The sequence below is a fragment of the Electrophorus electricus genome, chromosome 6 (genome assembly GCF_013358815.1).
Source record: "Electrophorus electricus isolate fEleEle1 chromosome 6, fEleEle1.pri, whole genome shotgun sequence".
Lineage (NCBI taxonomy): Eukaryota > Metazoa > Chordata > Actinopteri > Gymnotiformes > Gymnotidae > Electrophorus > Electrophorus electricus.
This window is the reverse complement of record NC_049540.1, coordinates 26,402,461-26,423,687: the sequence shown is the minus strand read 5'-3', so window position 1 is coordinate 26,423,687 and position 21,227 is coordinate 26,402,461. Positions and strand designations below refer to the sequence as shown.

Below are 21,227 nucleotides of genomic sequence, written 5' to 3'. Positions count from 1 at the left end.
ATGAAAGATGGCTCATTTGGCGAATCGTGCAGTCTGCACGGGGCAAGGTCAACAAATCACAGGTCTGCGTGCTAAGGAGGAGGCGGGGTTTTGTAAATGACTCTGGAAGTGGCGGTTGCTTCAATATGGCCGCTGTTGCCGAAGTCAGAAACTCTGAAATTTACTGGATAGATGACAGTATCCTTGCCAGTGAATTCATTCTTTGTCTGCCCGTGTTTACTTTGGATGTTTTTGATAGCTATGTTTTAAAGTGTCATTAACTGTGAAATGGTTGAGCCGAATGGTTTCGTTAAGTTGACGAGCTCCCTGCTGGCTAGCTACCAGCTAAATAACTGAGCTAACGCTAGCTAGCTGTTTTGTCTTACTGTGGCAACATCGACACAAACAGCTAAGTTAAGTATATCGTAACTAATTTAGCCAAACCCTTATCCAACTGGACAACTTGGCGAATTAAAGTTTAGCTACTTAGCGTTAGTAACCTATAAGCTTGTATTTTGTTGACATGAGAGCTATAGATTAATAATTTTAAAAGGAAAATGAGAACGTTTGTGCATATATTGCCTTATTTACAGTGGAAACAACACATGCATGTATAATATCGCTTGACTTGAACAGAATCAGACGACGAGCAGCCGAGAGTGTACGTTTCAGGTAAGACAAACTAGAAAGCAACGTAGTTAGTAGCATCAGTTTAGATAGCAAAGTTTTATCTGCGCTCCACTGGCCTTTCCTACACTATTCTTTGTACTGTTCCTTCCGGTGCACATTTATAAATAAATTTCCCCTTATCCACTTTAAAGATAAAGGTAAGGTCAGGTGACAAGACTGTTCCTATACTGAAGTTCTTTAATACTATACTGAGGTGTATTGATGTAAAGTAGAAGTGTGAGGTTATTCACTTGCCTTGTGCCTCTTTCAGGAATGAGCAAGAAGATGGGTGTTAAGGCTGCATCCATAAGCAGTAAAGACAGGAAAGTCAAAGGGAAATTCTCCTTAAATAAGGAAGGGAAGAGTGGGAAGAAATTAGACTTGTTCACATCACACGTTGCTGTAGAGCCACTTTTCGCTGAGTCGGCAGTGCAGAAGGCCACGGATTTTTCTGCTAAATCCAAAACCCTTCATCAGGTGTCAGAACCACCTCAGGTAGAACATAGATTTGCTTTCAGTGTCCTCACTCATGGAAGTACTGAGATATTGTTTGAAAAACAAAGAGCATAAGTAATAATTAGAATCTGTTCCTTTTCCCTTGTGTACAGGCACTGCCTAATAGATCTCAAGCCAAAAGCAAGGCTTCACTTAAGGATCTCTGCCCAGAAGACAAGCGCCGTATTGCCAGTCTGATTGAGGAGCTGGCCAGGTATAAGACCTTTTGATGCATGAGGCCTGCTGAATGTATAAATGATGCTTATTTAGAAAACTGTTTTGGTAACATCCTTGAAGGTCTTGCGTTATTGTCGTTATATGACATATGCATTTTGCTCTAATAAGCATAACATTACAAAATTATGCAGACACTAGTACATATTAATTTTAATGTTTACATGGATGCTGTAAGTGTTATATGTGGTATCCTTTGTAACTGTATGCCATTGTTCTGGCATCCCTACTCCCCAGAGTGAGTGAGGAGAAAGAAGAATCTGTGCAGAGACTCCGAGATGAACAAGAGACATTTGAGAAAAAAATACAACAGCTAGAGGAACAGAATCGACTCATCATACAAGAAAGAGAAAGTATCCTTTTCCCCTTTATTTTTATTTGAGAAGCACTCATACATTTGTGTAAAAATGTTATACTGGTAGCGCATACTGCAGAAAACATTTTGTTCTCTCTCTCCCTCTCTCATCCATATATATATATATATATATATATATATATATATATATATATATATATATATATATATATTACACACACACACACACAGAGTTATTGAGAATGTAGCACAGAATTTTTCTGTTCCTAGAATTGCGCTCTTCTGGACTGAGATTGATCTTGTCATTCCTGAGGTCTGTTGGATCCACTCCTCCAGCTTAGTGGCCAAAGCCCCAAAGTGCCCCATCACCTCTGGGGCAACCTTGGTATTAACTTTCCACATTCTCTCTCTTTCTTCTTTCAGTCCCTGATAGTTTTCAAACTTCTCATATTCCTTCCACTTGGGACTGCCACATCTGTTACTCTTGCTGTCTGGTTGGTTTTTTCACTACTTGTTTGTGTCTGGATCTGTAAATCCCACGGGATCTTAGTGATTCCTCCAATTTGAACTTAGGGGTGTCCAGCTCACATGCCTTGCATATGGTCCTGTATATGATCCCTGCCACTGGGTTGCATCTCTCAGTGTATGCTTTCACTACCAGCAACATACACTTATTACTAAGTGCTGGATTGTCTCAGATGCTCCTTTGCACAGTCTGCATCTTGGGTCTTCTCTGATGTGATACACCCATACTTCGATCAACCTAGTGCTTAGTGCTTGATCTTGTGCTGCATGATTATGACTCTGCTGTCCTGCGTTTTCCAGCCATTGGTGTAGGATTGTCTTATGTTCTTATGTCAGCCGGCTCTGCTGCCTGTCAGTAGTACATCCCATGGAGGGGCTTATCCTGCTATGGCACCTCCTCTGCTTTCCATGGTGAACATGTCCATTGTCAGGTCCAAGGAGCTCCGACACCAGTTCATCCTTGGGGGTCATTGCTTGGACATATTCATGGATTTTCTGTGTCTCGCCCTGGACAGTGGATCTTACACATTTTTGAATTATATATCCTCCCCCCCCCCATGCATCTATGTGTGTGTGTGTGTGTGTCTGTCTGTGTGTGTATAATCCTGACTCATTCTTCCAAAGTGTGATCATATCTTTTTCCCCCTTCACACTCGTGTATACACTCACACAAAACTTAAATAATGTTTGAGTCATCTCTCTATATATATTCATACACATAGTAATAAATATGTAGAGGTGTGTGAATGCATATGCATGTGTGGAGAGAGAAAAAGTAAGTTAGAGTTGGGTTTCATCCCTTTCACAGAATGGAAGTTGATTGCAGTGTTTCTAACAATGTTGCTGTTTGGAGCCAACATTCAGGTAGCATGTAGGTGGACTTTTATTTAGATTTTTATTTTGGACTTTTATTTATTCAAATTAAGATGTAATGCTTGGCATTGGTGAGGCATTGGCAAATGCAGGTGTTCTCAGTGTAGTTGATATCCCACATTTTCATAAGCCCAGTCTAAATCTCTGGTCTGTGGACTCATTGACTTCATTATCACAGGTAATCCTGCTCTCGGACTATTTCTGAAGTGGTCAGCGTCGTTATACAAACTCGTCATGTAAAACTGCATGGCTGTAAGTGCAAAAAAGTGCAGTTTTCACTGTTGCATTTGTTTGCATTTAATAACCATTACCCCTTTATGGCCCAGATGAATGGCAGAATTAGACCTTCTGAGGAATGTTCACTTAAAGTGCACGAGAGTCTGCAAGTCTGGAGAAAACTGGAGAATTAGATTGGGCTGTAATTACCTGTGTAATACCTGTGACCTCACTACAGGGGGCATTGTTGTTAAAGACAAAAATCTTTTTTACATTTTTGTTTTTTACTGGAGCTTAATTTTAAACACACTATGACACTGTAATGAACCATATCCATGTTTAAATGAAGGGGCAGTAGTATGCTGACATGATATGGGATCCAGGAATATGCAAACCTTTTTAACTTCCTCTTAAAAGCATGTTCAGTTATGCTGAAAATTCCACCCTCATTTCTGTTATGAGGGTGGAATGTAACATAAGCTGCTGCTGTGTGCAGTGTTACAGGCTAAATAATGCTGTCTGTGTCCTGTGCATTGAATGAGCCTGTTTGTGCTGGAAGACTTGGCTTAGTGTGGCTCCATTTTGCCTTTTATGTCTGTTAAATTAAAAGCGCTGGAATGGATCACATGAGTAGTGGGACTGTGCCAGCATGTCATTCTGTTTGAGCACCACAAACATCTCAGAGTTTTGAGACTCCTCTGTTTGGCAGCATTACAGTCTTTTGGCACTTTGACACGGGTCAAAGAATGTAGCATACTGTCAATTTTGCCCAGTGGTCTGAAATATGAAGAGTAATCGCTGGCTGCTAAATTGTACAATTGGCACTAGAGCTCAGAAATTAGGACTGCACAGCTCAATTAAATGCACTTTAATCCAGAGTCCTGGCATTTGCACTAAACTTCTAAACACTATTAAAAAGGGTTTTTATTTAAGACAAGCTGTGTGAGGGCCTCCAGCATCCACTGGATTTTCCATCTGATCCTATAGGAGGTGAAAGGCAAAGTCACTTAAGAAGATTTTATGTAAAATAATCTCTCTTATAGTCAATGCCATCTCATCTGCCAACACCACAGTTATCACCACAGTTATGTTTCCATGGTTGGCTAGAAGCAAGGAAAAAAATAATAAAATTTTCTCCTATGAGATGAAATTTGAAGCTTATATATAGAATAAAGTTAGAATTTTGGTGTTCTATTCCATAACTCTGAGCACTAAATTCCATTACAGTGAGCAGCACTAACTTTGTTCTTAAAAAAAAATCACATCAAGCACCCTAGTAGACACAAGGGGGAAATTGAATGCATTAATCAATATCATTAATCTTCTACAAAGTTTGGGTGGCAGTGTTTTGAATAGCATTGATAGATGGTAGTACTAAAACAACTTTTATAAAAGTTTGTTTGTTTGTTCTGAATCTGTTGATCATTTGCTACTTTGTTAGAGCAAGAACTTCTGAATTAGCTTCAGAATAAATGTTCTTCATGAATGATTACTTTTCCAAGTGTTCTAACTGTAAATAACCAACCAAATTTTCCTAGAAAAAAATGTAATAAAAAATGTTACATGAAATCAAAGTAAGAAAAATATCGCTCTCGGGTAGATTGTCCTCTTAGTGATTTACATCACAGCATAGACACATAACCAGACAGACGAGACCATCTTGGCACTGGGAATGGGCTGTTAAAATATTCTTTTCAGCAAGATTTTTGTTCCACCTTGAGGTGGATTTTATTATTTCATTTCTGCACATGGCTGACAGGGGAGTGAATCATGTTGACAGCACCTGTCTGAAATATCGAATGCAAACTCTGATTTTGTGTATTTTTGGATGGGGGGAGGAGAAGCCATCACTCCAGCTTTCCTTTCCTGATGTAGGGAACCTAGCTAGGATTGGCGGCCAGCCAACAGAGGTGCCAGTATGGTGGGGTGCACAGGGAATCTTATCAGTTGCGCTCCAGTCGCTTCAGATTACTAGTTCCTGAGCGTTCCTGTGCGCCCTCCTGTTAATGTATGTGTTCACGCCCTGCCTGCCTATCGAAGTATCAGAAGCCTCTTGTCAGCAGGCAGAAAGATGCCTGTATGTGACGTGCCGTATCAATGAGATGAGCAATGAGCGCCCGACAGGCACTCTGTTCTCCTTGGAAACAAGAGCCCCGTTTACAAGAAGCGTCTGCGTTAACCAGAGACCATGACTTCCAGAGCAATATGTATATTTCTGTGTATTCTCTTTCAGTATGAGGTTATGCTGAAGGCCATGCATGCAAGCTCAATTTGAAATGTCACTCACTGAATTTTACTGATCTTAGATGAACATGTTCACTTTTTTTTTTCTTCTTCTATATTATAGGGATTAGTTACTGTGGTTGTGGTCCACAACCTTTGGCTTCATCAAGCTGGCTGAAAGAGTCCAAACTGGAAGTAGCTTTACAAAGTTTATGCTGCTATATTCTTTTGCAAGTTAAAAGTAGGACCATCAAATGCTGAAATCCTGCATTTGTTTGTGTGTGTGTGCGTGCGTGACTGAGTGTCTCACGGAGAGAGAAGACAGAAAGAGAGAGACGCTGAGCTGGCTATGTCATGCTGTCATTAGCCGGCCCACCCAGCGTAGCAGTGGTTCTGCTCCAGATCGGGTCTGTTTTTGCCGCAGCTTGTGTGCGGGCCAACTCCCTGTCTCTCAGCCTGGCACTGTGCCTTACCCTGGCCAGCCAGACCCAGATGGAGGAGTCTGTGATGCCCTCGCCCTGAAGAAACTGCTATCTTCCCCTAGCAGTGTCTCTGTGTCTCGGTGCTTTTTCCTCATTGTCTGCACTTTTCTAAAAAGGCAAACTTCAGGCACTGGCTGCTCGGATTCAATCATGCTATAAGCCATAATGGGTGACTTCGGACCTCCTTGTGTCGCTGATATATAATCCTGATTTATTTTCATACCTGTAGTGAACACTACTCTGAGAGAGTCCTTGGGAGAAGATCTGTTAACTCTTTCTAACAGTTCTGTGGGAGTATTGCTGATGTTCAGTGCCTTTCAACTGCACGGTTGTGTTTTTCCTGCTTTTTTTTAACAGTGTCTCCTACATAGCTAATGTCTTTCTAGTGCTAAAATCTAGCATATATTTTTTTATGCACTGGATAGCCCAGGGCTTCGGAAATCAGGTTCTGCTTTGCCTTTTTCTTTTTTTGTACTTTTGTACGTTTTTTTCTCACCTGCTCAGCATTAGGAAGGAAAGCCAATTGGTTTATCATGGCTGAGGAGCAGGGTGGTATCAGTCTTAAGTGGGTATAGTAGTGAAGTTATTCAGTGTGTATTGACTCTTGACCCCAGGCTACAGGCTTGCAGCAGCAGTACAGGGAGTGTCAGGAACTGCTGGGTCTCTATCAGCACTACCTCTCCCAGCAGCAGGAGAAACTCAACCAGTCCATCGCCCAGCTCACGCAGTCTCGTTCCCACAGCAAGGTCAGGTGTGTGTTTTTGTGTGTGTGTGTGTGTGTGTGTATCGCGTGTGTGTGTGTGTGTGTGTGTGTGTGTGCGTGTATCGCATGTGTGTGTGTGTGTGCGTGCACGTGAACACACATGTAAACGTGCCATAGAACTTTCTACCTTTTATAATTAAAATTTTCTTAGACTTTGTACTTTCTTTTTAAATGACCTGTATTCAGTACATAATAATTTTTGTATGCACAACAGTGACCACAAGCAGTTTATCAGTAATTGGTGCATGCTATATGAGCACTATAAATAAGGTTGTTCATAATAGGATACCGCAAACAATTAGGAAATGAGACAATGGCCCTTTATACTGACTAATTAAAGTTATGTAGTATAAACAGCAAGTCTAGAGCTAGACTGTGCACACTGGTGCTGGCTACAGTTAGTTAAGCCACAGGCTCAGTTCTTCTTCTGCCTTCTTTCACTGTAGTAGCGAGAAAAAATAAGTTCATCTCTTGACCTTGGCTGTGAGTAATGCCCGTTTGCATGCCCCATGACCTCCTCTTGAATTAGTCAGCAGCCCACTTCTGTCCTCTTGGAGGCGTTCACTTCCCCTTTAACCTGAATGTTTATCTCTTGTTTGGATGACCTTGTGTTATTGCATTTACTGGTATGGAATCTAGCCACGTCATTCTCACTCACTCCTTTCATGAGAGTCTTTGTGGCCATTGTTTTTTCTGCATGAAATCAGTATGGATATTGAGTTTTGTCCTCACTGTCTCTCCTTGTCTCCACAGATGGCCAACAGTGAGCAAGCTCTCAGCAGACCGGCTGGGGGAGGGAAGGCGTCGGCTCTGGATGGCTCCTACTTGTATCTTGCTTCCTCCGGAACTAGAGGCAGAAGAGAAGGGATCTCAAATACCTCGTTTTCTGTGCCATCACCTTGCAGAGGGCAACATGAGAGTGGCCATGATGGTTGCACCTCAGGTGCCTGCAGGTGCCCAGGAGGAGGCTTAAGTGTGTCTAGACCTGATAGACACTCAAAACGGGAGCAGTTGGCCAGTGATGCTGTGTGGCCATGTGGAGCCACAGTGCCTAGGGGTTCACGCCATGGCCTGGGACTAGAGAATGGTAACAAATGCAGAGCAGAGCTCAGTGAGACAGCGCCTCCTCTTGGGAGGGAGGACTGGGAGGAGAAGAGGCAGCGCTTGCTTCTTCAAAAGAAACAGCTGGAGGTGGAGAGAGAGAAACTGCAAGCTCGACTTGCTCAGCAAGAGGAGAGGCTGCTCAAACAGAACCAAGAGCTCCGACAATCCCGTCTCGACTATCACAAGTATGGCAAATTACATGCTGAACCCTGACAACCTCTCCATGTTTAACAAGCCTGTGCTTGGACAAAGTGCTTAACTTCTGTAACTTCTTCCAGGGAAAAGCTTTGGTAACACAGTACTGTCTATATGCAGGTTCCAGCATGCAGCTACAGCAGAATTGGAGCAGCTCTTTGATGGAAAAAAAATTGATAAAAATCCTCATCCCTGTGTGTCTGTAGATGCACACAGGTAAACCATGCAGAATTCTTCGTGGTTTTGTTTTTTTTGTTATTTATTTTTAAAATTCTTTATTTATTTTAGTTTTTAAGCGTTAGCTTTTATCTATCACCTTAGAAAAATAAAACTTTAGGTGCTATTTCAGTAATTGTATCAGGGAATGCACCACCAGGCTGTTGTCTCTTAAAACTGTCTTACTTTTATATTCTCTGTTTGATCCTGCAGTGAAGGTAAGGAGGGAGGTCGGCAAGCCTTGCAGAGAACTGTCAGACAGCCTTTAAATGATTTTCAACCACAGGTTAGCGGTGGGAACGTTCAACCACCTGGCCCCATACTTTCACACGGTAAGGTGTATTTGTGTAGTTATTTAAAAAAAAAAAAAAAAAAGCAGATGGAAGATTATAGAATTTTTTTCACACCCTTCTTCCACTCTCTTTAATGTGTTCTTTCCTTAAGAGCTGTCTGCAGTATCCAAAAAGGATGTGGCCACCTCTCCTGTGCATTCTTGCATCTCACAGAAGTCTACTCCATCCCAGGCTTTGCCCATCAGTGACCTCAAAACCCCTGGGGCCCCCAGGTAAGTTAGTATAACTTCTACATTAAGCAAAATTAAGAATTAGAGGTCCAATTAAAAACATCCACTTCTGTTAGGTCCACCTATGATGGGTGAAAAATAACTGAAGGAATGTTCATCGAGTCTTGCCTATCACGTCTGACAAAAAAAGGTTTTTTTTTTACTGCAGGCTATCAAATACCATATGGTGAATGTCTGTGGGAATATGAGAGGTTGCCATCTAACAACCCTCTATGCTTTGCTGATGTCTGTTTATTTGACTGAGCTAGATTTCACTCCTAACTCGTAAACTGCATGTTTAATCTTTTGATATAGTTTTTGACAGTTGTCTTTTGATTAGTTTTTCAAGGCATCCATTAATCATTATAGAAAACATTTGGAGAGTGTTTGGTACTTGTTTCTCTGGATTGTGTCACAGAGACCGTCACCCAGGAAGGTAAAAGGGGTACTCTGGCTGTTCTGCCAGAGAGCTTGCTCTTTGGTCTGGTGGTTCGAGTACACTGGACAAAGACTGGTGGGTCCTTGGTTCAAGGCTACCATCTCAGTCTTCTCTACAAATGGTTTCAGAAGTGGGATGATACTGCAAAGCCATAAGGAACATGCAGCTGGTTAAAGGAGCTCCACTGCTGTGAGATGATGGTACAAAGCCCAGTGTGAACCCCTAGTGAGTGGTATGGGTGTGACCCTGCAATGAAGGGTGGATGCGTGAGGGAAACACAGAAAATGTGAACTGCAGGGGTGCACTACACTGAATGTGAAGGCAGTGTGACACAGACGTCACTACCTAAAGGAGAGGGTGGTGTAACGGACACCCTCAGGAAGGTAAATGTGTGCTTTGGTTGCTGTGCGAGAGAGTTTGCTCTTTGGTTTTTTGCCTGCAAGACCCAAGTTCTGTGGTTGCTTCCAGCCTTTGCTACAGATTGCATTATCTGCTTTTTAAATGTCATCTGAAGCCTACTTTAAAATACTCAACCAGGCAGTGTTCTTTTTGGATTTTTGCAATCCTCTTTCATGTTGGAACTTGCTTGCCCCAATGGAGAGGATTTTTCTAAAAAATATACTTGAGAGTAAGCTTAAACTATGTACCAACATACTCTGAAGTGCCCTAAAAATTGGTCCACCAGTCTAATACTTGGTAGGTCCCCCAAAGGAGCGTATGACTGCAGGAATACGACGAGGCATGGACTCCAGCATCTTGCGTAAATATTCTGTGGGCAGTGAGCACCATACTGCTTGCAGGACAGTCTACAATTCTGTTGTATTCCGAGGTGTAGGATTTCTGTGTTCCACAGTGCGTTGCGTGGCATCCTTGATGTGTTTGATAACGTTGCGATCTGGTGACTTAGGTGGGAATGGCAAATCCCCAAACTCAGATGAGTGATCCTTTAACCATAATTTGTTGTCTGTAGACATGTGTCCTGTTGGAAGAGGCGAAATCCATCAGAATGAATGCAGGACATGAACGGAACATAACTTATCAGAAGGGAAGGACACATAGCGTTCACCTGTCAGAGACGTTTGTAAACGTACTGGGATCCCATGGAATGCCAGATAGCCAAATCCCATACCATTATGGAACCACCACCAGCCTCTACAGTCCACTGCTGACATGCGGGATCCATGGCTTCATGGGGTTTTCTCCACACATGGATCCTTCCATCTGCCCAAAATCATTGGAAATGTGACTTATCAGACCAGGCTACTCATTTCCATTCAACAAATGTCCATCTCACATACTCCAGCTTTTAAACTTTGTTGAAAATCACTTAAATTGTGATAACTTGACATTCTCATAGTGGAAACAGCTTTAGAAGCTTCCATAGATGTCTGCCGTTTTATATACACACTGGCTGATGCAACCGATGACGTGCATAGGTGGCGTTGCTATGTATTTTGCATAGGCTTGTTTGTTCCAGTTTTTCTGGCACTTCAGAGTGCATTTTCAGCAACTAACAAATTAATAGTAAATATTAAGTGTTAGAGGCCAGGTGGATGGGTTAGCTTCTTCATTTTTTTTTTTTTTTTTTTTCCCCAAATGCCTGTGGATTCAGACAGCAATAAATTCTTGTCCATGTTTTTGTTGTGGTGCAAATGGTTCTGATGTGGTAAAGTGGCTTTTCATCAGCAATACATTTATTTTCTGCCTTTGACACTTCGGTGACTTGAGGACCACTCAGCAATGGAGAGGTTGTTATTTCCATGTACAAAAATACAGTGCTCAACAGAAAAGCAGTACTGAACAAATCCAATGACAGAGCCATTCAAATAAATACAATTTATAACCGTGGTTTTGGAAGCAGTGAAAGGACTGGTAATAGACAGCAGTTTAGGCTGAACACCACAGCAGGGGAGCCCACTAACTGTGCAGAGCAGGGTGGTGTATGCATTACTGTTCTGGGAAATGCTTATATGATGGAGCTTTTTGTATGCTATGAAAAGAACAGATGGATGTGAAGTCGGTAGGAGAGATGTATGTGGCGAAAATGGCGACCGGAAAGAGGCCTGGTCTGATTCTGATGCAGCCTCTGTTTGATGAGCTAAATGAAGATTTTTGCCGGCTAGCGTTGAGGCTGACAGGAGCCAAGCTGAGTCCCATTAGCTGGCGTAGCAGGCCTCAGCAGCAGGTGTAATTGAACAGAGTTCTCCAGCCCAGGATGGGAACGCACATCCTCCCCCCACTTAATGAGAAAGAGAGAGGCAGAGAATGAATCACTGACCGCTAGCGCGAGACACTCTATGAGAAAGGAAGGAAATTCATTACCGTTTCCCTTTAACGTGGAAAGGTAATTAATGTGACAGCATGTCCCCCCCCCCCCCCCCCCCAAACTCTCTCTGAGTGAGCCCAAGTACGTCTTAGTATGCCATCCTCTGGAAAATGCGGAATATTTGTAAGTCATTTGTAAAGACTTCTTGCTGTTTTATGATCACAGAAAGAATATACTGTCGGGCAAACTAATTGCCATTTTCTTTCAATATGTATTGTGAATATTTTTTATTAATGCAATCTCTTTTTTGATATCTATGCTCCAGCTTCTTTGAAGCTAAATGAATTAGTCTATTTTGCATATGGCTGTGATTTATATGTATGGTATATCTGGAAAACGAGGGAACTGACAGAGATGGGGATTCTCATCATCCTATGTACTCCACATTTATCTCTCAAAATAAGACAACCATAGTGCCTGTGTTAATGATCAGCAAAAGTGTCTTGAGTGTTCTTTTCACATTGAAATTCTCAGTTCATTGTTATGAAGGGTATCTGTGACCCGGGAGTCCAGTAGCCTACATGCAGGATCTTAGGATTTGAACTAGGAGAGGAATAGGAGATTCACTCCAGATCATACATTCAGTTAAGCAGCTTGAAATTGATTTATAAAGCAGATGCACTCTGTGTTTGATAAGTGAGTAATACTTTCTTCAAAACTTGCAATTTCCATGTAAGGTGCTCTGTGTGTTTCAGAAAACCTGACCAGAGCCATAGGCTTAAATGGTGTTTTGTGGAAGTTGGCCAGAGGATCTTGAATTGACTATCCCTCTCTCGTGTGTGAAAATGTATTAAAAGTTATGCTTTTTAGTTGACAGCGATTCACCTGATTTTTACATTGTTTTTTTTTTTTTTTTTCCCTTTTCTTCAAAGAATGTCCTTTTCATACCCACCTGCCCAGAACCTGTATTCTAATACATTTAGAGTGTAGTATGTTAGCTATTCTAATCCTGGGGCCTGGACTCCATTGACATGATGCTCCTTAAGCTAACAAGCTCTGTGAAAAGTTAGCTTATGTATGGACAATAAATATTTAATTGTAGTCCACTGTCCTGGGGCTTCTTTTGCATTATTCAATGGTGAATCTGATTTGAGAAAATCAATAAAGCTTGTCATCTTATGGGTTTTGGTTTTGAGAGACAGGTTTTGTTGGAAGCCAGGCAGGCTTGGGTTGACTACTGGCCATCCTCACTTTGTTATATCCACCCTATGATTATGGGGTCCAGCATTTAATAAATTCCTATTTAAGCAATTAATACATATATATTGATATTAATATATGAAGGTTTGTTACAAAATAAATTGTAGCTTTGAATCAGTCTAGAAGTATTCTTGCACAGCACTTCTTTTGTAATTGCCACCGCATTTTTTCAAGCTGTCTGTGTGATCTTGTGATTAGTCACAACATCCTCACCTTTATGGGTGAAAGGTGAACCTTTTTATTTCCCCATTCAGTTGTGTTCTTGTGTTCTGAGGGTACCACAGGGTTTTAGTGGTGGCGTTTATTGCCAACCAGCAGCTTAGCAGGTTTGGTTATTTCTATGTCAAGTAGCAGACTCTGGATTTGAAGACCACTTTAAGGTGCTTGTTTGGTTTAGGCTGCATGTAGACAGATCATTGTGGTCCCTTTCGCTTCAGAAATTTGTGGAGCTTTTCAGGGAAAAAAGTAGCATTTTTATTTTTATTCAGGACTGGTGCCAAAACGGTGTCTATCCAATTTTTGACCTATAGCAACCTTTTTGCTTTAAATTGAACTCGACCACTTGTAGGCTTTTTTCAAAGGGGGGAAAAAGTCATTCGTAATTCTGTAATCTTAGTAAAAAGGTTCAGCATGCTTCTGATAGAGCAAGTAAGTAATGAGAGTTCTCCTGCCTATGGACCCTGCCCCTCCTCCCCACCTTTTGCCAGCTATTGATTTGGAGGAAATTGACATGCAGTTTGTCGGCAATTGCCAGTTTAGGACTTTTATATTGCTGTTTGGTCTGCAAATGAAAGGAGCAGTCAAGTGTGACACACATTTTTAATGAGAGTGGTAAAATTACTGCAGTCTAAAGAAGAGGAAACTGATAAACGGCCTTTTGTTTGGCTTTAGTGAAGCAGAGCCTGGAAATTCCTCACAGCCTGACCCCTCCCTCAGCTGCTGATTGGAGCTTTAAGGCTGCATTTGTCCATCATCTCATTTCTGTGAACTGTCAAATAAGACGGTAGAGGAAGAGCAGGGATTAGCAAGGCCCTCGCTTAAGTGATATTAATGTCTCATGGTCACTTGGCAGTGAACCTTGTGAAAAGCAATGGGTGCTGGGTAGATATGACTGCCAAAGACATTAGCATTCTCTCCAGCCATATCCTCCTACCTGTGCACCCCTCCAAACTATGCCCCCCTTGCCTTGTTATAGATTGTGACCGGCGGTAAGCGATGCATTATTCATACAGCAGTGTCGTCTGTTGATGGATGGCTGTTTGAGAAGCCTGTCCGTTAAATAAATCAACAAATAAAAATGCAAATTCTCACATTTCGAGAGGGAACGTGGCCAAAGTCCCACCCCATCAACTATTCCCCTAGTCTTTCTGCACTTACTTGTACAGTCCCACTCTTTATTTTCTCAAACATTGATGTATGGAGAAATGTTAGCTTGATATTGACATAGGCGATCCACTTATTGCAATAAAATTAGATATACATATATTATCATGCATGTGTCAACCTTCCATTCTTTTATTCATGCGGGATATGGGAAGTAATGTTTACATTCTGGCATTTCTGGGAATGTGCTGTTATCCCAACATTTACTTTTATGACTTTTACTTGTGCTTAAATTGTAACTCGCCGATTTTCTTCATGTATGCCTTTTAATGGTCTTTTTATAACTTAAAGACAAAGTAGGCAGGATTATTACATTCAGAAAATATATTGAGTTGGCAAACTCATTTCTAATCTTGGAGTCAGTGGCTGTCAGGATTAAAAAGAGCTGTACTGCCTTCCAGAGTGTTCCTTTGAAAATATAGTGTTTTAGAGCACCACAAAATATAATTAATACACATAAATATGAATAAAATGTACCATGATGATGTAAACATGTTAGGCATAACTTGCTTGGATTTTATGGCTATTGTTGACTTGCTTCTAGCCATCTTGTCTGCTACATCTGGATGTACTATGGTTTCACTGTGGAATTAATTGAAGCAATTGGCTGAACACACCTTTTGTAACAGTGTGTCATTGTCTCATCTTGGTGTTTTTGATTCAGCGATATAAAATCCCTGTTTGATTAACAGACTTGTGTTTGAATATTTCTCCATCTTAAATTGGAATTTAAGTATAATGGTACAGGATGTTCTTGCTTCCTGGAACTCCTTGCTAATCAAAGCCAGTAAAACATCTTTAAAAATGTCATGATTGATGTGCACAGTATTTACTGTTTAAATAAATGCATTTGTTATATCAAGTACTTGCACTTATTTTATTGACATATTGACCATTGAATGTTACCAGCATAAAAGTAGGGTTAATATGCTATGCATACACTGAGAGATGATGTCTCTTTCTGATGTTCATATCCACATACATGGATGCAAACTGATGCATTAAATCAACAGAAAACTGTTACCACCACTATAGAAGTCTTCTAAAGAATATTGTTTTATATCTCAAATGTTTGACTTTGTTCTTGCTGAATAATTTATAAAGCCCCCAGACTGAACAATGGAATCTGTATTAGATTAATCTTTCTTTGTGTATTTATTATTTTATTTATGCATTTTGTTTTTTCTCTATTTCTTTACGAGGAAGGGGAAAAAACCTCTTTCATGTTACTTCTACACTCTGATTGATTTAACGGTTCCATTACCCCCAACTATATTGTTTTTTCTTGTACCTCTGTACAAAGAGCTGGAATACAGCTTTGTTGTAACTTAGTTCTAGAGGTTCCAGGAAGTATGTGAGGCCTGGTGTTTGTGCATAGTTTTGCTGACTCATGGTCTTCACTTGCAGGTTGGACTCCTCTGTGACTGAGCTGTTGGACGTTTTCAGCCCCATCGCTAACCCAGGGAGAAGCAGACTCAGCCCTTCTTCCCAAAGAAGGCCCGCTGGCCCTCACCAGCATCTCTGTGTTGCCCAGCCTATTCATAGGACCCTGCTCTCTCCTCCAGGCCAGGGCCAGCCCTCACAGCAAGACTTGGAGGAGAGTCAGATGCTGGAAGACATCTTCTTTATCTGCTGAGAAGGGAGCTCCGTGGCCCATTGGTGCCTTGAAGAGAGCCCACTAAGGCTGCTAGAACTGCACATGAGATCGAGGCCTTGCTTTATGGCTAACAAGCTAAAGAGGGAAGACAAACTGCTAGAACTGAACTGGACTGATGCGTGATGTTGTTTCCAAGCCATTCCTGAGCTTCTGGTGCCTTTTTTTTTTTTACGATTGTTAGTATTAAACTGGTTTTTATTATGCCTTAATTGTGAGCCTATGCCAAAGTAATCATGGGCTTTACTTTTGGTGCTCTTTTTAACATTTAATCTGATGTTAATAAACACGTATTTATTCTTGTAACAGTTTTGTACTCTCTGTGGTTCAAGCTAAGTATATTGTGGCTGAATTTATGTGATTATGCTGAACTAAAATGGTCTAATCTACATACACATCCCTTTTAAAGGGATAGTTACAGTACAGTTAGGAAAAAATGTTCATATTAAGTGGAATGTTAATTGCTCTAGCTCCTAGCTCCTGTATGGCTTGTCAGAACCTAAAAGCTGTCTGGCTTTTTTTTTTTCTCAAAAACTAAAAAATGTTATAAGTGTACTGATTTTGTTTTTTTTTAAATATAAATATTACATGCATTCTTTACTTCAGGAGAGTAAAAAAGATACAAGCTGGTAGAGCCATTGAACATAAACATTTCACACATGTAAAGTTGTTTCTGCATTTAGTGGAAAAATTCCAGTTTTAGTGTGCCTTTTGATCCTTTTGTCCAATTTAATCAAAAGTTTAGTGCTAAACGTTTCTGTGATGCACCCTAACTTGAATACGCTAGTATATTCCTTTCTGTCTGCATCAGTCGAGCTACCAACCAATAAAAAGAATAAGATAAAACAACACATAAACAAGGCTTGTATAAAGACACAGATGAAATCGGGGGGCGGGGGGGGGGCATAGCGCTGGTTTATTCTAGACTGTGCTTTATTATTGGGCTAAGCAGAGACGCATCATTCAGTAAAATTACAAAACGAGAGTCCAGGGAGCAGAGAAATATGCAGTTCAGAGGTACAGGGCAGGAGCAGTTAAAGCGCTCTGACTGCTAATAGCTTTCACTCAGTGTGATGGGCTTGGCAATAATCCACCCACTACATCCAGCAGTCTCTACTGTGCTCAAATGTCTGAAAAGTTGTTCCTTTTTGTGTTTTCTTGTTTTTCGAAACATTTAAAAAAAAAAAAAATTTTTAAACTGATTATACCGCTGTGGCCTCCCATTTCTACTGCCTTGTACTTCATTGTCGTTGTTTGGATGTAGAAGTGTGAAAGGATATGACTAGCACAGGCTGGATGGCTCTCCAGTCTGAGTAGCTGAGGTGATGGATGGATTAGTGCAGTTTCTCCGTGGGAGTTGTGGTGTCGCGTGTGCAAGAAAGGCATGGAGCAGATCGCAGGAAAACATGGCTTGTGGAACAGCAAAATGGATTAGAACAGTAGATGGTTCTCACTGCAGAACGCAACACCAGTCGTGAGCATGTTCTACATTCCCAAGAAAATGTTAGTTGTGGACTCTGACGTTTGCCAGTAGCATTGATCCATTGTGTCCCACAATATAAAACATGTAAAAAATATATATATTTAAAAAATGGCTTCGTTTGAAATGACAAACATACATTATGGTTCATAATAAGTAAAGAAAAAGAAACTATTGGCACAGAAACACAAACGGGGGAAAGGATCTGTGTTGGTATACTGCAGCACAAAAAAAAAAATTCAGTTGAATAAATAAAGAGAAATAAATAAGCATGTTGACAGCACTTCAGATTGTGATATATGGAGGGTTTTTTTTCAGTTGAATTTGATGTTCTCCTTGACTTGTGTACATGGCCCACTCTCTCTTTCCATGCCAAGGACTACTGCTTGCCTGGTTCCATTCATCACCAGATTGTATTTTTTTTACTAGTTGTAACTCAGAATTTAAAGTTTCATAATCATCCAGTCTGTGTAGATAGAAGTAAAAGTCCTATAAAATATGCAAACCTATATACAGAGTAACATAAAGAAAAAAAACATTTACAGTATATTCATTAGTTTATGTATATATTTATATATAATAAAATAATAAAACATCTGCTCTGTTTCTTGCTAGGTTATCAACCATACATTTTTTTTTTCCAGAATATGTAAACAGTTGCAGCTGAAACATTGCATGGACTGGATTAACAAAGCAAGGTGATAGACGGACAGACAGGTGAGCAAGACAAAGGAAAGCTGCAGAAAATGAGGTGCCAAAAGAGAGAACTTCGGAGACAAAGGAAGTTGGGAATTGTTAGCAAGATGAGTGCTTCATAATACACCTATCTGAGTGAGCTAAAGAGCCTTGGTGGCGTACCTGAATGAGGTGGAATGCAACATTCTTGGAGTTTGTCTGCAGGTGAATTGGTTTTTAGATTTCATATCCAAATTCCTTCCAAAGTGAAATGTTTATTCTATTGCTGCTGTACAGACCCTTTACTGTAGCCATAAAGTGAATCAACTGGTTTCAGAATGACTATTTACAGTATTACCATCTGTATAATACAGCAGTTCAATCCAGAGCATGACCTAACAAAATCATAAAGGCTTTACCTTCTAATCACCAGTGTCTAGAAATTTCAAACTCAACCCCCAAGTCTTAGCCAGAGGACCAAGCAAAAACTATCCTAACAAAATACATTTGAGCTCTTCGAGCAGCACTTGTAAACACACTGCGGATGTAGATTCATACAATACCTTTGCAAATCATGTACATAATGCCCACTTAATTGTAACCCTAAGCAAAATGTCCCTTGAGTCGTGAGCGGGGTGTTACAACAGATGGCAGACTTTACAGATGTTTCTTGTCGACAGATATTTGAAGGCTTACTTACAGGAGCTGTAGGTTTGTTTTGTTTTTTTTGGTTTTTTTTTGTTTTTAAAAAAAACAACAAAAAAACAGCAGTGCCTCCGTGAGTTTGACATCATCATAAAGAATGGCGGCTAGCAGTGTTCAGAGCACAGTGCTAATGTCAGAGGCACTGGGTAACGAGACGCACCTGAACCTGCTGACAGCCCAACGCTACATGCACTAATGCAGGAGATCCAACCTGCCATGTCCAAATTTAAAGCCAGCTCTCAGTTTGAATGGAGCAATACTGTATATATATGTGTATATATATTTTTTGTTTGTTTGTATATTGTACACAATGTGTGACGTATAGTTGTATATGCTTGCGGAATACACTGGAGGGCAGAGAGGCAGATATGTCTAACATAACACAAAGAGTTCCGTCCTATCTCCTGTGCAAATGCTCCTGATTCTCTTAAGCCTGATTCTCTTTAAACTCTCAAATGAGAGGAGGCCTTTTTGCATTTGTCAATAGCATATGCACATATATACATCTATCGATAATAATCGCACATATTTGTGTGTATATGTTTCAGTGTGCGTGCGTGCGTGCGTGAGTGTGTGTGTGTGTGTGTTGGCATACATGTTCATCAGAAAGAGGAATGCCTGCAGTTTGGGAGCTGCCAGATATGAGACTCTTCCCATTGGTTAAGTCCAAGCAGAGCTGTGGTTCAAACACCAGCTAAAATCTACAAAAAAATTACAGTTCTACATATTGAATAGCTGGTTCTATATATATATACACACATATAAAATATATGCATATAAATACATATATATGAGTTTGGGATTAGTATCTTATGTATCCATATATTTGCAGGGCATGTGCATATATAGGAATACATATTTCTTGAAAGTTTGCAATACATATTATATCTACGGTAAATATAAACAGGTTTGTATATCTCAAACCTTTTGTTGATGGAATCGTAACTACAAGGGCGGGGTGTGGATCTAGAAAAGGTAAGGCTGCAACACGGAACAACCCTTCCCACGCACCCTTCACCCCACCACAGACAACATGAGAAGAGAAAAAAATAAATAGTCTTCATTTTGAATAATTGTAAACTAGCGGTGAGCGACCTCCATGGGCCATCTGAAATAGTTTTGCCAGTATTTAAAAGCATATCAGTAATCTATATGTATGCATTTATACATATATTCATATATATTCTACTTATACAGATCTCTCTTTTTTTTTTTTGTAAATACAACTCTTAAACCCGTTGGCACAGCAAAAGAGATGCAGTGGTCTGCGTATGTTACAGCTACAAGTCTTTTTTTTTTGTTATCGATAAAAAGGTTTGGTCTTTTGGTCCCTACACAACTAAGGAATGACAGGTAAGTCTCGCAGGGGACTGCAGCTGCAGTCGCTATGGCAGCTGCGGTCGTCATGGCAGCTGTAGCCTCTGGAAACGGACAGGCACTCCAAGTAAACATGGCCATCCCCAACCACAGCCAGTCTGTGTCCTGAAGTGGCACATCCTCCCAAAAGTTTCGCTCTTCCAAAAAGGTGAATGTTTTTATTTTTATTTTTTTATTTTTTTTATTTTATTTTCTTCTTTAAAACAGTTCTTGAAAAAGTTTTCTCAAAGACAAGTCCCTTATTACATGACTCCCACCCCACAAGTTAGGTTTCAAAAGGTTTTTTTTTTTTAATTAGTTTTTTAAAATATTTTTCCCCCCTTCATGCCTTGATTTTGGAGTCTGTTTGTTCTGAGGCTTTTCCAAAGGTCTTACAGCGTTCTGCTTTGTTGGTGATATTTTGTTGGTCTTTAAGTGGTTCGTCCGTGTGTTCCTGTGTGAGATGGGCTTCTGCTAGGCAGGCTGTGGAGACTCAGAAAGGGAGTCCTGTGTGGCTGTAGAACACGGCGGCTCTCCTGAGTTGCCACTGAGGTTCTGAAGGCTCACTGAGCTTCGCGGTGGCGGTGTGAGAGGAATCCCCACGTGTCCGACACACCTCCAACTGCACGTCAAACCCCCAGCCGCGACGAGCTTGTCCTTTTGTGGTTCTTTTGTGTTTCATTAACATTATTCATGTTATCAACATGTGATCCAGCTCTACAAAAATAATACACAAAGGCAGCATAAGTTGACCGTGCAATCTTATGACGCTCACAGGTGAGGAGATTTAAGATGCGGCAGTTAGCGAAGGTTGGCCTGAGCTCTGCTGGCTTGGAGCCCGAGCAGGGGCCCTGATCGAGGCCCCTAGCCCGAGCTGGAGCCATACTGTGAGATCTTTTGCAGAAGTGTAGCGGAGCTAACACTGGGATGCCTCACTAGTTACGTAAGTAGGTAATAACTTGGCTCAGTTAAAGGCAGGCATCAGCAGGGTAAATTAATGACACAGCATCAATTCTCCATCATCATTTAGATGAGGGTTTGAGAAACGGGAATAGACAGAGAGACAGAGAGAGAAAGAGGAAGCGAGAGAGTTGCACACCACAGAGAGGACTAATCTTATTCCCACCACGGAACATTCTCTGAGAAAGGGAGAAGTG

At 40.8% G+C, this 21,227-nt stretch overlaps 2 protein-coding genes across 12 annotated transcripts in view; one reads left to right on the top strand and one right to left on the bottom strand.

The window, feature by feature from the left end:
* The first annotated feature begins 117 nt into the window (after positions 1-117).
* Positions 118-18,775, top strand: kiaa1328 (KIAA1328 ortholog). 3 transcript variants are annotated; one of them, XM_027003676.2, is made up of 11 exons: positions 118-177; positions 616-651; positions 920-1,143; positions 1,257-1,357; positions 1,615-1,730; positions 6,634-6,758; positions 7,529-8,064; positions 8,195-8,290; positions 8,504-8,622; positions 8,747-8,855; positions 15,608-18,775. In XM_027003676.2, exons 1-11 carry the CDS (start codon positions 126-128, stop codon positions 15,834-15,836), a joined length of 1,743 nt encoding a protein of 580 aa, XP_026859477.2. In that variant the 5' UTR covers positions 118-125; the 3' UTR covers positions 15,837-18,775. The 3 variants fall into 3 exon arrangements, with proteins under 3 accessions (XP_026859477.2, XP_026859475.2, XP_026859476.2); XM_027003674.2 differs by having other exon boundaries at positions 8,735-8,855; XM_027003675.2 differs by having other exon boundaries at positions 120-177; positions 622-651; positions 8,735-8,855.
* Positions 18,269-21,227, bottom strand: part of celf4 (CUGBP, Elav-like family member 4) — a 71,386-nt gene continuing 68,427 nt past the window's right edge. For all 9 annotated transcript variants that reach the window (XM_027003677.2, XM_027003680.2, XM_027003678.2 and 6 more), the window contains one exon: positions 18,269-20,787. The gene's annotated coding sequence lies outside the window, so the exon portion shown is untranslated. The remainder of the gene's footprint in view (positions 20,788-21,227) is intronic.

What these genes read in the sequence shown, in the direction of transcription:
- kiaa1328 (XM_027003674.2), top strand. Translation starts at nt 126, where the DNA reads ATGGCCGCTGTTGCCGAAGTCAGAAACTCTGAAATTTACTGGATAGAT. An exon ending in AGTCTCGTTCCCACAGCAAG is followed by an intron (nt 6,759 to 7,528) that starts GTCAGGTGTGTG and finishes TTGTCTCCACAG; the next exon opens with ATGGCCAACAGTGAGCAAGC. An exon ending in TGGCCCCATACTTTCACACG is followed by an intron (nt 8,623 to 8,734) that starts GTAAGGTGTATT and finishes TCTTTCCTTAAG; the next exon opens with AGCTGTCTGCAGTATCCAAA.